The following is a 20365-nucleotide window of genomic DNA, read 5'->3' as shown; positions in this document are numbered from 1 at the left end:
TTAGATAACGCTTCTCCGACGGTATATCAAACTACTTTCGTCAACTTGGATCTCGATAAAATTGAATTTTCTACTATCATAAAATCGGCTCGTTTCGAGCATCGAACCTCTATACCCGTCGAAGTCGTTCCATTGATGAAAAGACAAAGGGAACGAAAGCGGACGCTTCGTAGGTTACGATTCATCGGTTGTGCACGCGAATGAAAGGCCTGGTGTGATTGAAAGCGGAAGCAATACGTGTCGTACCGTAGTCGATAGTCTGAAAGAACCAACACGCGAATCGAAAGCGAAAGCAAGAAAGAAAGAAAGAAAGAAAGAAAGATAGAAAGAAAGGAACGAAGGAAGTAAGGAAGAAAGAGGGAAAGAAAGAAAGAACGAACGGATATGAATTTCTGTAGCTCGTCGAAATTCTTGTAAGTGCAAATGAGCGCTCGCGAGTCGATTTGAATAAAAAAGCGAAACAATTGTATCCTTGGGAAGATTAGCCGGTGCGAGTGAACAAGATTAAAGAGTCGAGGCTACGTGGAAGAGCAGCATACGGACAGCCACGGTTTACGGAGGAAGGAGGATAAACTAGAGTCGGTAGAAAAAACCAGACTTTGTGTTAGTCCCTGCCTAAAGAAAGGAGTCCCGCGATCTTCCAGGGCCAGAAATTATGGCAATGGTCAACATGAATAACCTACTGAACGGCAAGGACTCTCGATGGCTTCAGCTAGAGGTTTGCAGGGAGTTCCAGCGCAACAAGTGTACCAGGCCTGACACGGAGTGCAAGTTCGCCCATCCACCAGCTAACGTCGAGGTGCAGAACGGACGGGTCACTGCTTGCTACGACAGTATCAAGGTAACGAACAACACATTGTGTATAATCGAGTTTCCACATCGGGTTACCTGATAATCCATCTTTTCGGCTACTCTCTGTGGCTGCTAAGCATTATCTCCTCTTCTATCCATCTCGCGCACACGTATCTATTATCGTAGGTACACGTATTTGCGTCACCTATAGGATCAGTGCTGTCCTTAATCAGGTTTCAATCAGGTCCAGAAAGAATCACGAACAGCCACGATTAAAATAGTCGTTGACGATTTATTTGTTATTCGAGTTGTTCGTTCCACGCTTGAGAAATCTTTATTCGTTATTCGTTTTTATATTTCCTTTGTATCGTGCACAAGTATACGTATATACTCTTTCTTGTATAATAAATGACGCGAAGAAGGATGATATTGGGTAAGTTTGCGGATAGCACTGACCTACGTGAATAATCACCCTATCGAACTCTCGAAACAGGTAGCTGCCATTTTTAGAGTGTTTATATATGTGCGTTCTATATCCTATGCAATACGCGAATCGCGAATTTCATGGATTTTTAGACTTGTAACTCGTTCTATACGTATGTAGTCAATTTTATACGAACGTATTTGTATCGTTAAAGGATTGCTAAATTTCCCATTTACGAATTAATATACCGCATAGTAGCTCTCTCGCGCTAATCGGGCGAGCTTTCTCGTTGAAATTCATCTCGGGAACGTTCAATTTCGCGTAACGAATAGGGACGACTTCTAATAAAGCTGTCGTTGTAGAAATGTCTCCAAGAAGAGCAAATACGTACACGCAGAAGAGAAAAAAAAAAGAGAAAAAAGATACGACTAGGGCGCGGCTCGATAGTCTCGTCGTCCCGTAGATATTAAATTCGAGGATTGAATTTGCAGTTATCGATAGCGACAATTACTCAACGCGTGATCGGACTAGATGAAAAACTGGCTCGACGACTTTGATGAATCAGAATTGATCTTACCGGCGTGGATCTGGCGCAAAAATTTGACATCTTTTTGCTAATAGTCCGACAGAGTTTACGAGAAGAGTTTGTCGCGATAATGATACGCGCGAACCAGTAACAGCGACGAGATAAAACGAAAGGAAATATTCCGAGCGTACCCCCCGACTCGGTTGAACCTTGGTATTTCTTGTGAAATGTGTTTCAAAGTTCTCGGAATTGACTTCTACGATGTTATTCTAAATTGTACTTTCAGATCAAACAAAATTTTAGCGTCGTATATGCGAAGTTTTCTTGTTCGTTCGAAGTAGGAAGGTATTTAAACTGCAACCAGACGAGTAATGGCAAACGCGTCGTCATCGATTCTAGAGTTTCGATGGGGAGCGTTCGCTCAGAAACGACACGACTTGAGCGTAAAAAGCAGGAACGACTGTGTGCCGGGTTTCCCGAGTTGGCTTTACGTTCTTTCTCGCAGTCTGCGAAATTAAGTTGGATGATTAAACGGTTAGATTATTCTTGGTATCGGTCACGGGGACGATAGAGAACGGCGTGCTACGTACATCATCGTCGTACATCAACGTGCGACAGCGATGTATATGTACGTCGGTACGCGAGTGGTGCCACGTTGCCCGAGTCGTGGTTTAATTCTGGAAACCATTAACGTCGATGAAGACTCGGCTAAAGGTTCGCGTTGTTCGTCGATCCTCGGCCATCTCTTCGCATCGTTCGCTGCTCGCACGTTCTTACTCGATAGTGGCACTCGTTACGTTTAATTGTTTCGACCGGATAGAACATCGCGTCTATGCGGGCCTCGCGTTTAATCTGCCTTCGTGCCTCTGCATCGTGTACTGGTTTGTACTCGGCCACCGGTACACGCAAGAACTCGTCGAATTGTCTGGTTACTGTTTTTTTCTTCGATCCTTTTTCTATCGATGTTGGCGATGTCGATCGAATTTTGGGAGTATTTCATACAGGCTGTTCTGGCAAATGCGACACTGCGTTGGTTTAAAATTCAAAAGAATTAGTCGAAAACGTAGGATAGTTTTTGAAGAGAACTTTGTTTTTCCTTCCGAGAGGATCGAAGCTCGTGATCGAAAGAACCGAAATATTATAAATACTTTATAATTATAGAATAACCGAAACAAGATCTCGTCGATGAACGTTTACCTATTATTCGACGATCTAACAGCGTATTCCATTTGTGGGATAGAATGCGATAAAATTGTTAGATACTTTCGTTTTACGAATGTTCGTTCGGTTTCAAATTATCCGATGGACTGTGTAAGACGCGAATGTAAATATATCGGCAGGAACAGCGATAGAAGTTGAACGAACCGTTTCTTAGAGCTCTCCGCGGAATATAAGAGAAACTTGTAGCTTAAGAGGCGCGAACCAATATTACTTGGAAGAAATATTAACGATAAACCATTGCATTAGGTAGACGAAGACTTTGGCCGAGGGTGGCAGCAGGGGGGAGACCATACCGACTTCTCCGCTATAACAGAGTCTACTCCTCGTTTCTTGCGCCGTTTAGGTGGCAGAAGCGCGGCTCTCCTTACGCTCCACCGATGAAATAAAGGCTCATTTTTCGAGCTGAGAATAAAAGGGGAACAGGCTATTGCCGTTTCGTACGTCTACCATCCGCGTTTAATGTTCGAGAGAGTATCGTACGGTAAAAGCTAGATTAATTTGCTGGAAGGAAGGAAATTGTGGCCGAAAATCGGGAGCTATTCTTTCGCGTACTATCGAGGGAATCGCTAAGGGGGTTCATGGCGCGTAAATAACGATTCCCTTCGGACTCGTAGATTATCCTACGCGCATACGAGTAATTCACGCGATCGTGCCAATATCCGCGGATTCTTACAAGAGAGAGTATTCTCTCGTAAGAGATGCGTGGACCACCTTTTCTATCGGTTTACTATCAACGTCGGGTTAGTCGTCTCTGCTAATTCGAACAACGTCCGTCCTGCATACGCGGTAGGACTGCGCGTAAATTCACGCTATAGGAGCTTGAAATTGAAAATGTTCCGATACGTTTGACCCAAGCATCGATCGAACCACGATCTTCCGAGACACGCTGTGTACAGGACTACACGCGCGGCGAAACATTACGATCTGCCAGACCACATCCTCGTGAAATTCGTACGTTCGATTCCAATTAGACCGATTGGATGGGAGCGGGATATTAAAGTAGACCCGGAGCCTAATCGTGGTCGTTCTCCACTCTGCTTCGCCGGAATATACAATATCAGAGATAGCGGGTGTAAGAGAGGAACCATTGCAAGAAGGAATATGACCGAGTTAGAGAGAACGGTTTCAACGATGTTCCCCCTCGATCGTCTCTGTCTCTCGAGGCTCTTCCTGATATTTCCGGTGCCGCCGGAGGACTCCCGCGAACCCTTCGACCACCTCCGAAGGGCCGACTGCCCGCTGCTGCCTCTTATTCACCTCGACGTTATCGATTCCAATTACCTTAAAACTTTCGATTAATTTGACTGTCAAGCGTTTTACGCTTGTCGGAAAACGACATCGGGTGCCAGCCATTTCTTGGTTGCAGATGTCGCGGGCTCGACGTCGAAAACTCCTGCCAGTGCGACTGTTTTATCGGTTCGTCACGCCCCGCCGACGATTGGACTTTTCTTTCTTCCTTTATCGCTCGTTCCCTGCTCTGTGGTTCTCATACACGCGCGTATCTACCTACAAATGTACATACAGAGTGTTCAGTATCTTTAAACATTTTGCCCTTATACGATCTAAAACGATTAGGCGTTATAATTTTCGTGACGGTATGATTTTTCTTGACTGTGAATCACTCTGCAGGGTTTTCATAGCGTTCTCTGTTTCTCTTTGCGGTGATACCAAATCTACGTAGTGTACGCATATCTGTACAAGCTGATTCGGTTTTTCCGATGTCGTTCTTTGTCAGGATAATATCTATAACGTAATGTCTACAAGATGATAATACCTATACTAACGAACATTATTCGCTTAATCGTAATAACTTCGAGTTTGTTGTCTTCGTATTTCCTACTTTTCTACAACTGCACGGTAAAATTTCATACCCATACGACATCCCAAACTCCTGAAAGCTTGATCGGAAAAAATTGGGATACCCTATATAAACATACGTCCACCTACACCGTGAATAAAGTGGTGAATGTACACGAGGATACGTCTTTTTTTTTTTCATTCGACCGTTTTCCAATTCGCATGCGTCCGGTACGTGGGACGATAAAGCCTCGTTCCCACGTTGATAACTCGCAGCCGAGCATACGAAATGGAACGACGCGTTTGGTGATCTGTGAACTGTTCGCCGAAACGATTCGTTCAGTCACAAATGCGAAAAAGGAATTAGCCGAACGAAGTGTAACTCGTTATATGCTGAACGAACGATTATTAACGACGAGATAATTTTCAATATATACACAAAGTGTTCTGTAATTACCAGTACAATCGGGGGAGCGGGGGGAGAGGCGGGGGGGGGGAGAGGAAGGAAGTCAAAAATATGGAATAAAATCTGTTGATACCTGATTTCATTTGTAACAAAATTGTCTATGTTGTCCGATCTAATTCTGTAGAATTTTATTTATAGAGTCACGTAAGATTAACTTTATAACCTGAAAGAATTACAAGCATCGTACACCATCGTTACGAGTATTCTACTTTACGCATTATGTCTGTTCTTCGAAGCAACAAATACATAAATTTGCGGTCTACTCGCGAGAATTGAGTTTAAATACACTGGAGTATATTCGCGACGTATTTGATCCTATCTCTAACGATCACATTCGATGATGTAATAACGTTAGGCAATCGGGTTGTACAAAGAGCGTTTTAATCGATCGAGATGTATTCCGGTTATCTTCGGGCGTAGTATTTCAGGTGGCTGCCACCTATGCGAATAATTCGTCGCCGGGAGACACGGTAATTCTGTCGCTATCCGGTACACGCGACCAGTGTGTATCGTTCGTGTCTGCAGACTGTTGAGAAGCCATGGGGCGCAGTGGCGCATCCTAAAAGTAACAAAGGATAAGATTATCGATCTCATCGCATTTTGAAAAATTTGTCAACTATACATTGGATGTGAATTTTACTATTCAAGCTATAGTATAAGATAGAGATATTAAAATATACATTACGGGAAAATTTTCACTCTTGTAAAGGAAAATTCGCATATTCTTTCTAAGGTAAATCTATTGCCTCTCGAGATGCTTGTCGTTTCACTCGTTTAGTTTCTAGTCATAAATAATTATAATTAACTTTTGATAGGTACAGTATTTCCAAACTTATTGAGAAAAAAATAGTTCCAGACTTTAATCAAAATTGGCAATCGTAAAACTGAATGTTTAATAAGGTAATTTAAAAGGGTAAAAAGGTAATTCGTAATTTTTCCACGAACAGTTAAAAATTTGCTCTTTTTTAAAACAATACCGTCCAAGATTCGAACGGTGCGGTTTATCCTTGGCCATGCGTACAAAGAACGGTACTTAAACGGCTAATGCACGACCATCGAACGCGTAAGAATACGAAGGAAGCGGTCGCTGGTGGTACAGAGACGCAACGACGTCGAACGAAAGGTTTTGTTCCGTGAGACGATTCCGCTCGCGAGTTACGTCGCGTCGTTTCGTATTTTAGTCCCGCGTTAACGGACGCGACAGGTGCCGGAGGGAAAGATAGACGAAGACAGAACGAAAAGAGAGTGCAAAGGAGGGAAAGAGAGAAAGGACGAGACGGCGGTGGCGGTACGGCGATGGTGACGGTAGCAGCTGTTAACTATGTTTTTCGTGTCTGCTACCGTGAAACGTCTCTCCTCCTCTCTTTTCTTCCTCTACAGCCCACCAATGCGATTTTCTGATCCCGACACGGAAATACGACGCTGTCGTTGGCCGGTGAATCCCGCAAGAATCTAAAGTTACTGTGCAAGCTCGACACCGGACCCGGGGAAATACATACTCCTGCATGCTGTGCACACCGCTCTGCGTCGATCGCGCCACGATACAATCCGGAAACATGATTTTTGGGACCTTGCCAGTTTTTACCGCCAGAATCGCTTTGATATCGGTTCTTTGATAGCGATCAACAATAGGTACTCGTTACAGTGTTATAGAGAGATACCGGGTGACGACGGGTGTCTCGTTAAGTGGAATTTTTGGAAATTTAATCCTTTGGATTTCTTTCGTTTCGCAATGGCAACGAATAATTCTAGCTTTAAGCGTCAATCCCGCGGACAATCCTCTTTTGGTGTATCGCAGTTCGTAATATTACGTTACCGTATTTACCATCGAAAACAAATTTGTCACGAGAGAGACACGAATCAAAGGGACGATCGTTTAATTCCAACTACGTACCATTACGACTATATACGCGTGTACCAAACACGCGGAGAATGTTCCGTCACGAAAGAACGGACATTCGTTCGACGATTGGCCGCCGACGAAAGACACTTGTTAACTGCGTGCATCGGAGCAAGAGGTGAACGTTTTTCAGCCCCGTCTTTCGTTCGGGGTTAAAGGCTGACGCATCGCCGAAGTGCTTGACCTCCTTCCCGTGTACGGCACGCGAACTCCGACGTGCCACGAGTTGGTTCGATTCGTTCGTTGGCACCGCCTCGTGGATGCTGTGCGTTGTTGCAACACCATGAAAGAGAGACACGAAGCGAAAAAGAGGGATGGGTCGAGGATTTATATTTATCGCGGTATACGCTTTCCCGTTGGTCGGTTTCCTTTTTTCACGGGCGCGCTCTGAATTTCAATTTCGGAGAGTTGTCGCGTTAATGCGTTTTTAGGGGTGGGGAGCAGTAGAGAATAGAAAATCGAAAAGTCTCGTGATATATGTTAAGGAGAACGATCAGTGCGGGAACAACTAGAGGGACGGAGAAGCGTGCAATGGCTCATAGCCCGTGCATTGTTAGTTTCGGAATCGATTCGAGTTGGGCGACATAAGGCAGACAGACAGACGGGGCCGTATAGTGCGCTGCAAAAGCCTCGGACCATTTACCAAACGGACATGTTTTCGTTTACGAAAGAATAGGAGGATACTTGCTGTTATTTTACGCGTATCGTTAGTTTTTAAGATGTATTTCGTTTAATTCGTTAAAAGAATCGATTCTAATATCGAGATTAATACTCTGTATTAATACTTGCTTGTTTCTCTCGGTAGAGGGGATAGTTCAAGGATTTTCTTAAATAACTCTTTAGGCTGATTCGTTTCTGATTATGCGTTAATTTGTTCGTAATATTTTAAACGATTCACTTACGTTTTTCATCCTCTTTCTTCTCCGAGTATTCTTTAAAAACCTTAGGTAACAGGAAAAGTTACGAAGACAGTGCGCGAAGATTCTTTTCCGTCCAACACCGTGCGATGTGGTAATATTTCTTAGAAATATGTGATTAGTTACCGTTATGAGATCACCATGGCAGCTGGCCTATGCACGGTGTTGTAAATATATCGAAGAGACCGACCTCGACCAACCTGAGCTGAGAGACAGACAGTCGTGCGAGCAAGCAGGCAGACTGGCAGGTTCTCGTGTATTACTTCTAGCCCACAAACTACGTCTCTTCTCCTTCCCGATATTACCTCTCTGATATCTCGGAGTGCTCACCGGAATATCTTACGTAGGAACCGTCTCTAAACGTTTGCCATTCTAGCCGAGTGGAAATTCATTTAATTGCCTCGAAAGATCAAGAGCTCTTCTCTCTCTTTGGCGTATCTCTTACCTGCCTCTCTCCTACCATAGACTTTGGCGTTCGCCTTTTTCCTCTGTTTTTCTCTGTCTCATCCGGTCCCTAGAGAGACGCGGTTTTCACATGTATATATGTATACGTCTCTTTGTGTGTGTGTACATCGTCGAGTGGATACGCTTCTGTCGCTTTCACGTTTCTTTTTCACAGTCTCGGAAGATCTATAAAAAGGATAAGAGTGGAAAGAAAGTGATTCGACTTGCATGCTTTTTAACGTATCGTTTGGTATCGTTGTTGGTGGTTATCGCCGAATGGCGATGGTACACTTCCGATTGATCGAATTATTTCTCATTTTGCGTATGATATCGCAAGTATGCAAAACGTGTGGGAGTCGATTCGGATCGTCGGTAATACGATTGATTCGTAAAAAATTAATGTTCACCCGAGACAAGGATCGGGAACAGGCAACGAAAGTTTATATAAATTATTCGAAAAGATACGTCAAAATGATGAAAACATCTGCTGTTGCAAAACTTAACGTATCGAAATTTCGAAAGCAAAGCTCGTAGTATCGCAATCTTCAACGAAATAAACGAGCCGAAAAAGCACGTTATTCGTCGCTATAACGATCGTTTGTCAAAGAAGTCTCCCGTTGCACCTTTGTTAACCCGTTCGTACTCATATTTTTCGATTCAGTGGTTATTCGAAAGAAGGGGACGCGCGATCGCGATATCTCTGTTGCGTCTAGCTGCGCACAGGCACCTTTCGATACCTGCGTACCTTTCGAAAGGGTTCCGGTGTGCCCGGTTATAGTCAGCTTCGGAAGCCAGATACCTCTATAGCTGGTGTATACGTCTGTGGTCGCGTAGGTCAGAGCGAATCGACCTGAGTGCACCGGGCTAAGGGCGAAGTTAAAAATCGTACAGGTGCGGTACCACCTAGGTTACCGTCTATCGCTTGCGCGTAATTTACGGCTGAACGGCATTAGCCGCAATGCCTGTCGCTGTAATAGAACGGTCGGAACGGTTGGCACCAAAGGTTACAAGGGGATGGAAGAGGAAACGTACTGCATGGTCGAAGGAAGAGTGGAGAGGCGGACGCGAGGCCATGGGATGGGTGGCTACCGTGCCTACCCGTGTACACACACGAGCGGTGAGCTGCACGGGCGTGCATTTCCGTGCGTGTGTGCTGGGGATGCAACTGGCCGGGAGGCAGGGGTAAAGAGGCGAGTTAGGGACACGAGGGTGATGGGAGGTGCGCGGATGGCATTCTGTGGTCAGTCCAGTATGTGCCTATATGCCGTCATGTGTTATCGATTCCTGGCCCGTAGCCCTGCTGCCTTCGGTGCCTATGCCCGTGCCAGACGATATAGTTGCTTTCCTGTCTTGAGCTACGCGAGATAAACCCTTCTCTCCGAGTCTCTGGATCGTACTCCTCCATCTTCTTCCGCCTCTTTTTTCTTCGTTTTCTATGAATCTGTCTTCTCTTTGCACCTCGATAAGAGCAATAGGAGCGTCTCAGATAGAACGTAACGTGCAAGTAATAAACTTTATCGCTCGACAATTCCTCTTTGGTACGACGATGTTCTTGGGTTACACGCAAAATGGTCGGATTTAGACACCAGGCCCCGGGCCATTTAGAGAGATAGCTGGAGTCTGTCTGTATAATTTTTGCGTCAGGTGTAGAGTTTACGTGTGTACGATATGGAGGGGATGGCTATCGATTGGAGAGCATCGGGTATTCGTTCGAAATGGATGCCGCGTAATAAATCAAATAAATTAAGTCTCGACTGGCAGGTCGGCACACTTGTTACGTAACCAGAACACTCGATTCGAATCGGATCAAAAATGGCCATTACCCGCGTTTCGTCCGCTCAAATGAGTATTAACGTTGCATTAATTTGTTATGACACTTTTATCTCTTTCGCGAAAGATATATACACAGATCGTGGCGAGATCGGTGGTACGCTTCTTTTGAAAAAACAACGCCGAGACTCGGTCTCGATTCTCCTCGTCGACGGGATTGCGGCGTAGGAAGCAACTTTCCCCGAAGGAATTATCTATCCAGAAGGCTTTCACGATGCCAGAGTTTTGTCGTTCATAGTCGTGGTAGTCTTCCGGGTGTAAGCCGTATCCTTTTAGAAGAGCGTTACGACGTTTCACCGGCGCGGCGTTGCAGCTGGCTTCGTCAGAAGTCTGAGAACGCGCTAATGAAGTGCTGATCGCTGCTTTCTCAGACCCTTAGCGGAACCAACTACAACGACGGAGAAACTTTATCGTAAATTCGCTCGAGTACCGATCGGTCTTGCATCCGGAAGCTGACACAGAGTGACACAAAAGTAATGCCAGTCTAAATTTCGACGCTTCAAATGTGTTATCCGGGACGATAAGTCGAAAGTATTACGGCGTGTAACGGCAATGGCGAATTACTTTAATGACTGACATTTTAATATACCGAGTGGCCGTGAAACGTTGTTTCGGTGCGAAGAGCGGAATTCTTTGCGAGAAAAGAAATCGTGAACAACGAAGATATAAATTTACCGTGACTACTATATTATATCGAACGTAGAAATGCGGCATCGACGAACAGTTTGTAGTTTTTTCTTGTTTTCTTTGTAAAAAAAAAAAAAAAAAAAATAAGATAAGTCGCGAGAAAAAGAGGTTAATGGTGGAACGCGAACGAACGATCGAGAGGCAACGGCGTTTCAGAAGTAAATTCGAAACGCGTATGGTTTAGAGATGGCTACGAGTTCTATTCACGAGGGAGGAAAGTGTACGTGACTCGGGTGTATTTAAACGTTGCGTGACTCCATACGTCACTAGGTATTCGCGATTGTGACGCGCGTCCTCCATTTTTAAATACAATAAGAGACACACCGGTGCGTGTTCAACGGTTAGTTAGATAACATCGTTGCGAAACTTGATTGGACTGGTATCATCGATGAGACAACGCGTCGATGCTCTTTGAAATTCATTCGTGAGTCATCGATTATGACACGCGGTATCGTAAATACTGTTTCGGTGTTTTAGCTTTCGTTGCGCGTTCAAACGACGATTTCTAGAGTTTTGAGTATTTTTACGGATAAAGTAGGTAGACTCGCTGTTTGTGTTAACTTTCACGCTGCATAAATTTGTGTATTTTAGAATATGATTCATTTCGCCTTTTAGTTTACACCTACGCGTTCCTTCAGAGTTTAGACCGTCATAGTACAAGTTTAATATCTCAAATATTTATAAGAACGGAATTCCTGGAACGATTTCAGTTCCCGTTAAGAACAACGTCTGTTCGCGTTTAAACGCGAATCAAACGTTTTACTAATTTTCAATAAGAACAGCCTCTTCCATTTGTTACTGCGATATATTCAATTGATACGAAAAAGTCTTTTCGAAAAATTCTGGATACTTTTACGGAGGTTCGTAGTCGTTAATTTCCAAACGGACGCCACTTTGTTTCGTTAGTTTTACAGGCAGGTGTAACAGAGAGCGGAAGGGTGAAATTTTTGTCGGAACGGGCAATTAAAGGTTAAATATCGCCAGCAACGGAGCAGTTAATCGAATTCCGGTGCAAGCCACGGCGTTGATTCTTCATCGTCGTGCGTTGAAACGCGTTTTTACACTTTGTTTCGTTAGTCACGTTCGATGTCGTTCTTTGCGCGGAGAACGACAACGAGATGGAATACACAGGAGTTTTCGCAACTTGCGGGATACCTGTTTCAAGATGGATAGTCTGTTTCGTTTCCGTATAATAATTACTGGTCAGGAGGATACTTTGACGCACCTGTTTCGAATCCTTCTGTTTTTATTAAAGTTAAAGTAAACGAAGAAAAATAAATTATAAATTCGTTCGGATGAATATTTCATTGCGCTCGATGCGTTATTATTTCGTTGATGTAATAAATTTATAAGAATTTTAGAATATATTTGTAAGAAATTTATAAGAATTTCTGTACATTTGTATAAAGCTGCAGGCTATATACTTATCGAAACTGAAATGTGTGTGTATATATGTACATTTCAATGCACGCTTGCCTGTCGTTATATTGCACAAACGAACGATAGTTGGCGACAAGTGGCGAACAGACAGGATAGTACCGTATCTGGGTCGCGGTAGATCCAGGCGTAATACGACGAGGGTTAAAGTTAAAAGATCGAAGTAGGCCAGACCGTGGGCCTGATGCTTGCAGCTGATAGAGAAGGAACGTGGTGAAACGGATTTCCTTCGTGTCGAATATGCGGGGAATACGCTTCTTTCCGGTTTCGCGCGTACGTGTAAAGATAATAAAAGCCGCTGCTGGAAAGAGTCGTGGCCGCGCGCGATAACGGATGAACTGGTGCTTGCACAATAGGTACGCGCACATTCGTGCGTGAAATACGCTAAAGTGCGAAGGTGGTGGAGGAGTTTTAATGATCCTCGCTCGTCGGTATATTTCACGGCATTTTTTCCTGTCGCTCTTTTCCTTTTTTCACCTCTTTCGCCGTCTATTTGCGTGTCTCTGCGTGTGTACGTGTCCTTGTTCTTTTTTTCTTTTATTCCGCATCCGCGAATTCCCATGGCGTACGGAATCGTCCGCGGCGTCCTATACCGACGTAAATTTTCCCTCCGTGTCACGGTGTTGCGATCTCGACGGAACAGTGCCTGGTTTTGGTCAGTTTGGAACCACAACGGGCACAACAAATTTTCGCTGCAGGATGTGTAATGCCGTTTTAAAGGAAGTTTAACTCCCCGTAAAATTCTAATCCGTTGCAATTCGTCTGAAATATTTCCAATGAAAGTTTGATCGGATCGCGGCATAAGCGATTATTTTAATTTTTGCAAATAATTGGAAAATTTGACAATATGTGTTATTCGAATTTTGTCATCTTCGATCGTGAATCGGCCACTTTGTACTGACGAACGGAGATGCAAAGTTACACCTACTCTAAACGCTAAACGCGCTTCTCTCCTCTCGTGGCTCGGAATCGATCAAGAAGGACAACGCTGTGTTCCGGTTGCACGACGAAACGCATGGAAAAAACACGTGACGAAACATATACGGGGGAAGGGGATGAAAGTTTCGAGAAAAGTTTGGCGAAAGGGAGATAGAGTAACGCGGTTCCGTTGGTTTCTTCCTAGGCCGGTCTGCCACTTGCTCGTTCGACGAAGAGGAAACACGCGACGATATATCCGAGGGTATGTGGCGTGGTTTAATAATAGTACCCGGCGCGTCTATCCTCGTCTGTTACTCGTTGCCAGCCGCCAGAAAATACTCACCATATTTCCCGCGTGTGGTCCCCGCGTAGTTACATCATTTGATGCTAAAATGGTCTTGAGACGGTGCCTGAGTACAAAAACATGTTACCACTAAAAACTCTGTTATATATAGGCGGTTGTTTCTTACGGCGGGAATTTTCTTTCACGTGGCGCATCCCCGACACGACGCGACGCGACGCGACGCGACGCGGTGCGTAGCTTTTGGCGTTGGGAGGCCACCGTCATTCACTCGCACTCCTTCGAAGGAACGAGCAACCTTCTCCTTTCATGGATAATATTAGGTCGCTGAATAAGTTCCGCCCGTCAGATTACGTTTTCTACAAAATCCGAGTTTTGAAATTCCGAGTCAGATTACGAGACCTAATAACGACACGTTCTTTCCGAACTCGTTGCATAAATACGACGGTATTATACTAATATCGTTTTATATATCTGCATATTTCCTTTATGAAACTTCGTCTTATAGCGAAAATGAACACGGATCCCGGTCGTAATTTTTCGATACGTAGAAATTAAAATTTTTATTCGCCCGTCTTATTTCGCCGAATACCTTCTCTAGACCAAACTCGATTATATATAATTATCGCTCTGTGTCTATAAAACGCGCCACGAAGAATACAATCGCAACACGTCGCCTATTTATTTAAACGACCAAACGTTTGTCCGTCTATTTTCCATTTGATCTGGAGGAAAGTCGCGGGTGCAGCAGCCATTGAGAAGACAGAGGTCTCTGAAAAGTGTACTCTGTCGCGGAAGATATATTTTGTCCCTTCTCTGGGTTTTCTCTTCTTTTTTTTCCGTGGTTCCTCGAGTGTATCCGCGAACGCGTCGAAAAGTCTCGACAAAGAATTTTCTTTCGTTCCAGCGCACGTCGATTTCTCTGATAGCGGCTTGTTACGCGAGTCCTCTGTAGTATACACTGTACGTGGAAATTCTTATTTCTCGGGTAGAAGATATCGACGCGTGTCGAAGCGATCGTATACGCGGCATATGCGGAGAAGCGTATTCGGCATATCGTATGGCATGCAGCGAGAGGCACTTCGTGTCAGCCAATTTCTTTAAAAGCACAGGCTACGGTACGTGGCCCGCCGGCATACGATCTCCGACTTTTATTTCAATTTCGGCTGTTCGCTTTTATTTATCGCGTGATCCAGCGAACGAGCGTGTTTTCCCGCTCCGAGTAGATTAGTACCTCTCTTCAACGATGCTGGATATCACCAGCGAGGGTTGATAGCGAGGGAGATACGTATCGAAAGGTCGCATAAACGGGATCGTGTCAGGCGTCGATCATAATTTGACGGTGTCTGAAAGCGGCGATGGTACGGAAGCGACGAGACGATGGGTGCGAGGACTGTCGTTTCGGTTGCGAAGCTATCCGCTAAAATCGAGGAATCCACTGGAAAGAAGACGCACGTCGTAATACCAGAAATTTAAGATGAAAGGCGAGTTTCGAGCAAAGTAATCTCTTTGAGATACGGCGATTATAGTCTGGCGATTAACGTTGTCTCGATACGTTTTCAAGCTACGGTAAGATTCGCTACGAATTTTGAACAAGTTGCTTAATAACTAGTAAGGAGGAACTGTCGCGTGATTTACGGTATTTGCGGTGTATTTAGCCGAGTCCACTTGGCCGCTTATAGCGCGGTGAAAAGAGAAAGTGGAGAAAAATTCCGATGAAAACGTATATAGTAAATCGACGAAGGGAGAAAGGAAGGCGTGGGAAAAATTGCCGCAATTACGTCCTGTTATCTATCGATATATCATCGAGTTAGGATTAGGGTCAGGGTTAGGGTTAGGGTTAGAGCGATCGAGTCAGAAAATAGACAAAATTAGAGGCTGGACTCTCGCGCAACGGTGGAACGTGGCCGTTTGAAAGTTTGTCGAAAGAAAAGTACAAGTCGATAGCGGACGAAAAGCCGTTGAATTTAATTCCGGCTATTCGACGAACATCGAGACGTCCGGACACCTGTTTGCTTTCTTTTTTTCCATACACATTCACGTATGTAGGATGTCGAAAACTTTCTAACATATACAACGTCGTTTGAAATTTTGTCAAAAGCGTTTAACGCGTTGTTTCGTGTAATCTCGTGTTGTGTAAATCTTTCGATTATACCAGAAGAATATCGTACCTATAACGAGACTCTTCGATTTTCAGTGATCGTACAAGGGTATAAAATTCGTGGCAAAAATCTCGCAACGTTTTATTCTCGTGTCGCGAGAAGTTGAACGATTCGTTGACGGATACGATACGAATGAAACGGTTTTTTAGTGGCGCGTGTCGATTCTCGCGGATCCTCGGGCTTGTAATCGATAAAACGTAAAACAGGATCGCGGGTGGCGCGGATCGTGGAATTTTCGTGGTGCGAGAGAGGCGCGCGCTGGGAATTTTCCGGCGAGCTACGCGCACGCACACGGGGAAACGGGGAAAAGACAAGTGGTTGAGAACAGACAGGAAGGTGGAAAAAAACTCGTTGGGTGATTTTCGAGCGTTTTATTTCCGTTCTGTTCCAGGCCGCTCGTTCTCTCTTTCCCCGGACTGCGGGTGTAGGGAGCGGCATACTAGATTAACAATGCATTAATTACGTTTCGCGGCGCGCGGCTATCCGAATTTCCAAATTATACGCCGACAGATTACTCGAATAAAATTCGACGCGTGCACCAGTGGATTTGTATGTCGCGATGGCGAGACGCGTTATACGTTCGCCGTCTTCTCGTTATTCGCCCGTCTTCGAATACTGTTCGTTCGACTTCATTCGACAAATGAAATACGTTTTATTCGTCGACGCAAGATATATTACGATGTAAAATATATCTTAAACGAGGTAAAACAACGAAAAGTTTCACTAAATTGATCGTACGCGAGACCCAGCTAACGCGAGTGTAGAGAACGATTGAAGAAGATAAGATGGTGGATGAGCCGATTAGAGCTGTAATCGCGCTATCATAAATTGTCAATTTGCCCAAGGTAAATAGCGATATTACACAATTTTCTCGACAATTGTCCCGGGACTGCGTTCACCGTGTCTCTGAACCTGTATAGTCACGAGACTAGGCTGATCGTCTCGTTTCTTTGTACGTTTATAAAGCAACGGTGTGCGCAGTGTTGCTGTACATGCCTTCACGTCGATGATATCAACGTAGCGAGCAGAAACGTTCTTCGAACTTTCAAAGTTCTTTGTTCGCGTCGCCACTCGGCGGCCAGAACAGACTCGTCATTTTTTCGTGGGTCGTATTTTCTACAACAAGCAACATCCCGATGCATCGGTAAAATTATTTTTCCAGTTTTCGGTCGATCGTTGTAATCGCGAAACGGACACATTCTATCGGTAGTCTTAAAAAGTCTATCGTCTAAATCTATCGCTAAAAAACGAAGGAAGGCAGAGTGGAAAATTATAAAGGAACAGACAGTTCCTTAGACGTTTAGGACGTTTAGACGGAGTAAAAGATCGAAGAGAGGGTATATCAAAGAGGATAAAATTAAAATAGAAGTTGAAGGGCTAGGGTAAAGGGGATTGGAGTTTACAATAATGACGGTAGAATAACGGTATAGCGATAAGATAGATAGAACAGTCAAGTTTTGACCAAGTGTTGTAGTAAAAGCGTTCTAAAATTCTACGAAACGATCGTCGAGTGATTTATTTCAAAATTAGCAGTTTTTATAAATATGTACGTAGAAATATATAGATATAGACGCGTATCGTGTTTCGTACGAACAAAAATTCCACGAATGCATTGTCTGGTCGAGGGCTAGACGACGCACCAGAATAATAAGATAATAAGAGCCGGTTATCCGTTTCTCGAATCGCCTTTAAAGAGAGAACGATTACGTTGAAAAATTCAGGAAAACCACGAAAGTAGCCGGGTATATTGCCAGACCTCGGCCGTATCTTCGGGATTATTTCATCCCGTAAGACTCCGTCGGCATCAAATCTCCTTAAGATAGTCTCGAGTTTGCGATACCAATGGCCCGGCCCCGATGCAAAGGGGCTGAAGAAGAAGAAGAAGAAGAAGAAGAAGAGGAGGAGGAGGAGGAGGAGGAAGGCGGAGGCGGAAGATTTAGAAGGAGTCACGGGATAGGGAAAAAAGAAGCAAAAGAGATGGAAGAGGCGCGCGGTAGAGAAGAGTAGAGCGGTGGGGCGGAGAGGAGAGGAGAGGAGAAGTGGGAATAGTGACGGGAAGGGAAGTCGATATTCTGGGAGGTAAGTACTTGGTCGAAGCGACTCTTACCTCGGCCATGCACGCGTGAGAGTGGGAGAGAGAAGAAGAGCGAAAGGAACAGTAACGTAAAAAAGAAGGCCGGTCGAGTGCGAAGAGGAGCGAAAAAGGAGAAATCCTATCCAGGAAGATTATTGTATCTCCGCGAGGAACGGTAGTGCCGTTTCGAATTTTTCTTGCGATAATTCGGGTCAGCGATATCGGTGTCCCGTTTAGCGTCCGACGCACGGTTGACGAGCAAGAGAAATGGAGTGAAAAAGTGGGAGCTACGAGCTGGAAAATGGACCCCGTTGGCTCCCGGCACCTAAAAAGATGTCATCGATGGATGCAATAACGTCGTCAGACTTAATTCGTAGCGGACGCGGTTCGTTCGACCGATACGTGAAAAATCTTTTTAGAAATCTAAAATCTACGATGCTTGTCGTTGAGAAGTAAATTTCTATACCTTCGATTTCGACACAGACGCGTAATATTGGTGTTTGCTAGGGATATCGTAGACGTTTTACATATTCGTGAACAGAAGATACTCGTTGATTTATTCAGCCGGTCATTTCGTGTATTCCTCTTGTTCGATTTTCTCCGTTTCATAGTAGCCAGTAGTAATAGGAAGAAGCCAGTCCATTGGTAACGAGCAAATAATTATTCGTATCCAAATACGAGAATCAAACCGAAGGAAAAAGAAAGGGGAAGGTGAAAAACGTGGACGTTGCTGAAAGCTATCGTCGATTACGATAACTGAAAGGAAGTAGAGAATTATCAAGACTGTAGGAGATCGCTAAACCGAGAGTGGGAGGATAATGCTAGATGCAGGCTGCTCGACGACGATCGAGATAACATTACGGACGGCGATTGAACCCACGATCACACGCTGGAATCGCGCGATTCCACTGAAAAATTCCGGGAGGCTGCGACGACGGTCAGTCTGTTATCTCGCGATCGTATCTCTCGGCCTATTTAATTCCTCGAGGCGGCGCTGACTCGAATTCCTCGCCAAAGATAACGCAACTATGCTTCGCGAGTATCAAAAAGAGACAAAAGCAACCGAATCAACGAGGAAAGTGCGAAGAAATTGGAAAGGATCGCGCGACGTTTCCAAGAGGGAATGTTGTTTCACGAAACTACCTACACGCTGCAACCATCTGTAATTCGTTGTAATCTTCGCCTTCTTCTCTCTTCTCCTCTTCCTCTTTGTGCGGCGTGTTTATAAAACTTATCGCAAGGCGATGCGATCGATGAGAAAGTAAGTAGGAGAATCGATATCACCGTGGCAGTTGTACTGGAAGAGAGAGGAGCAAACTCGAGCGATCTTTGGCAACAAAGACGGAAGGGTAAAGAAGAAGGAAGAAGAAACACGAGGGAGAGAAAACGAAAGAAGGAAAATATGGCAGGTGGGGAACGTGTGCTAGAGCGAGCAGGCGAGGACGAGAAGCGAGGGTAGACAGGGGCGAAAGACAAAACGAAGGGGGAAGGGGCGTGGACGAACGAGCAACAGTCGCTGCTCTTTTGTTTTCTGGGACAAGAGGATGGCTTCGTTGGCTGAAAATCTTCGCTAGACCAGATAGCTCCGGCTAGATTCGCCTTTCCTTCTTTCCTTCGTCTCCCTATTTCTCTCTCTTCTTCTCTATCTTTTAAAATGAAAAAATACGTCTATCAGTGGGCCGTTCGTTCCATTCGACGTCTCTTCCGTCGCTCTCTATCCACTTTCCTTCGGCCCGTTATTCTTCTCCTTCTTTTTCATTCTTCCTTGTCTCTAGCTTCGCGACAATTAGTGGAATCGTCCTGGATCTCGCGTTGGTTATTGTCTCCGCGAATTTTCCAGGCGGTATTCGCTCGATGTTGATCCGTCCGAACGTATTTTTTCCTTTTCTATCTCTTGGAAGTCGAAGTACTACTCAAGCAAATCGCTCAACAGTCTGCAGTTTACTTGGGACGAGCGTCGATAGCGGGAAAAACGAGCGGCGGCAATCTAAGCCCCGGCACTTTGCTTCTCCATTTAGCCGAGACCCGAGTTTTGCTCGGGGTGTCTCTGGACGATTAATAGAAAATGGGACAAAAATTGAATCGGACGAATCGAACCTCTCGACGTATCTGCTTCGAACACGGATGGTTGTGGTTTTATTTTATACGATAGAGGATGTCCGGGAACGCGCGATGGAGACATGCTAGAACGTGTGAAACTTCGCCCCGATGGTCCGTAATATGATCGCGGAAAAAGGCTATTTTGGAGCGAACGTGTTACGGTATTGGCTACCGTAAGATAACAGTTAGTCTCTTGGACAACAGCTTTGGAATTTGTAATTCTCTGCATACTCGATGGCCGAACGTGTATCGTAAGAGTTTCTAAAGGAAACAAATTGTCTTACACGATAACGGCATTTGCTCTGAAAACTTCGCTTGTTCTCGCAACCCTCGAACGTTAAGTTTACGCGAGATAGCGTTGCGCTCGCG

General features: G+C 44.7%; 1 protein-coding gene and 1 long non-coding RNA gene across 18 annotated transcripts in view; one reads left to right on the top strand and one right to left on the bottom strand.

Moving 5' to 3' along the window:
- LOC117158801 (protein muscleblind) overlaps nt 1–20365 on the top strand; it is a 401892-nt gene that overhangs the window by 21895 nt on the left and 359632 nt on the right. For 15 of the 17 annotated variants that reach the window (XR_013059279.1, XM_033338091.2, XM_033338092.2 and 12 more), the window contains exon 3: nt 486–841. The exons of 1 other annotated variant lie outside the window; for it this stretch is intronic. Coding sequence is in view for 15 of the 16 variants with exons in the window: in XM_033338091.2 (XP_033193982.2) it covers nt 656–841 (186 nt within the window). In the remaining variant the exon portion in view is untranslated. Of the gene's footprint in view, nt 1–480; nt 842–20365 lie in introns of all 17 variants that reach the window. One more of the 17 variants, XM_033338090.2, reaches the window with a different exon arrangement.
- The window catches only part of LOC143303179 (uncharacterized), a 40695-nt gene continuing 25667 nt past the window's right edge, over nt 5338–20365 (bottom strand). The window contains exon 3 of the long non-coding RNA XR_013059238.1: nt 5338–5785. This is a non-coding gene — a long non-coding RNA (uncharacterized LOC143303179). The remainder of the gene's footprint in view (nt 5786–20365) is intronic.

This window comes from Bombus vancouverensis, chromosome 9, assembly GCF_051014615.1.
Source record: "Bombus vancouverensis nearcticus chromosome 9, iyBomVanc1_principal, whole genome shotgun sequence".
Taxonomy (NCBI): domain Eukaryota; kingdom Metazoa; phylum Arthropoda; class Insecta; order Hymenoptera; family Apidae; genus Bombus; species Bombus vancouverensis.
The sequence above is the reverse complement of the archived record's forward strand: the minus strand, read 5'-3'. Positions and strand labels throughout refer to the sequence as shown.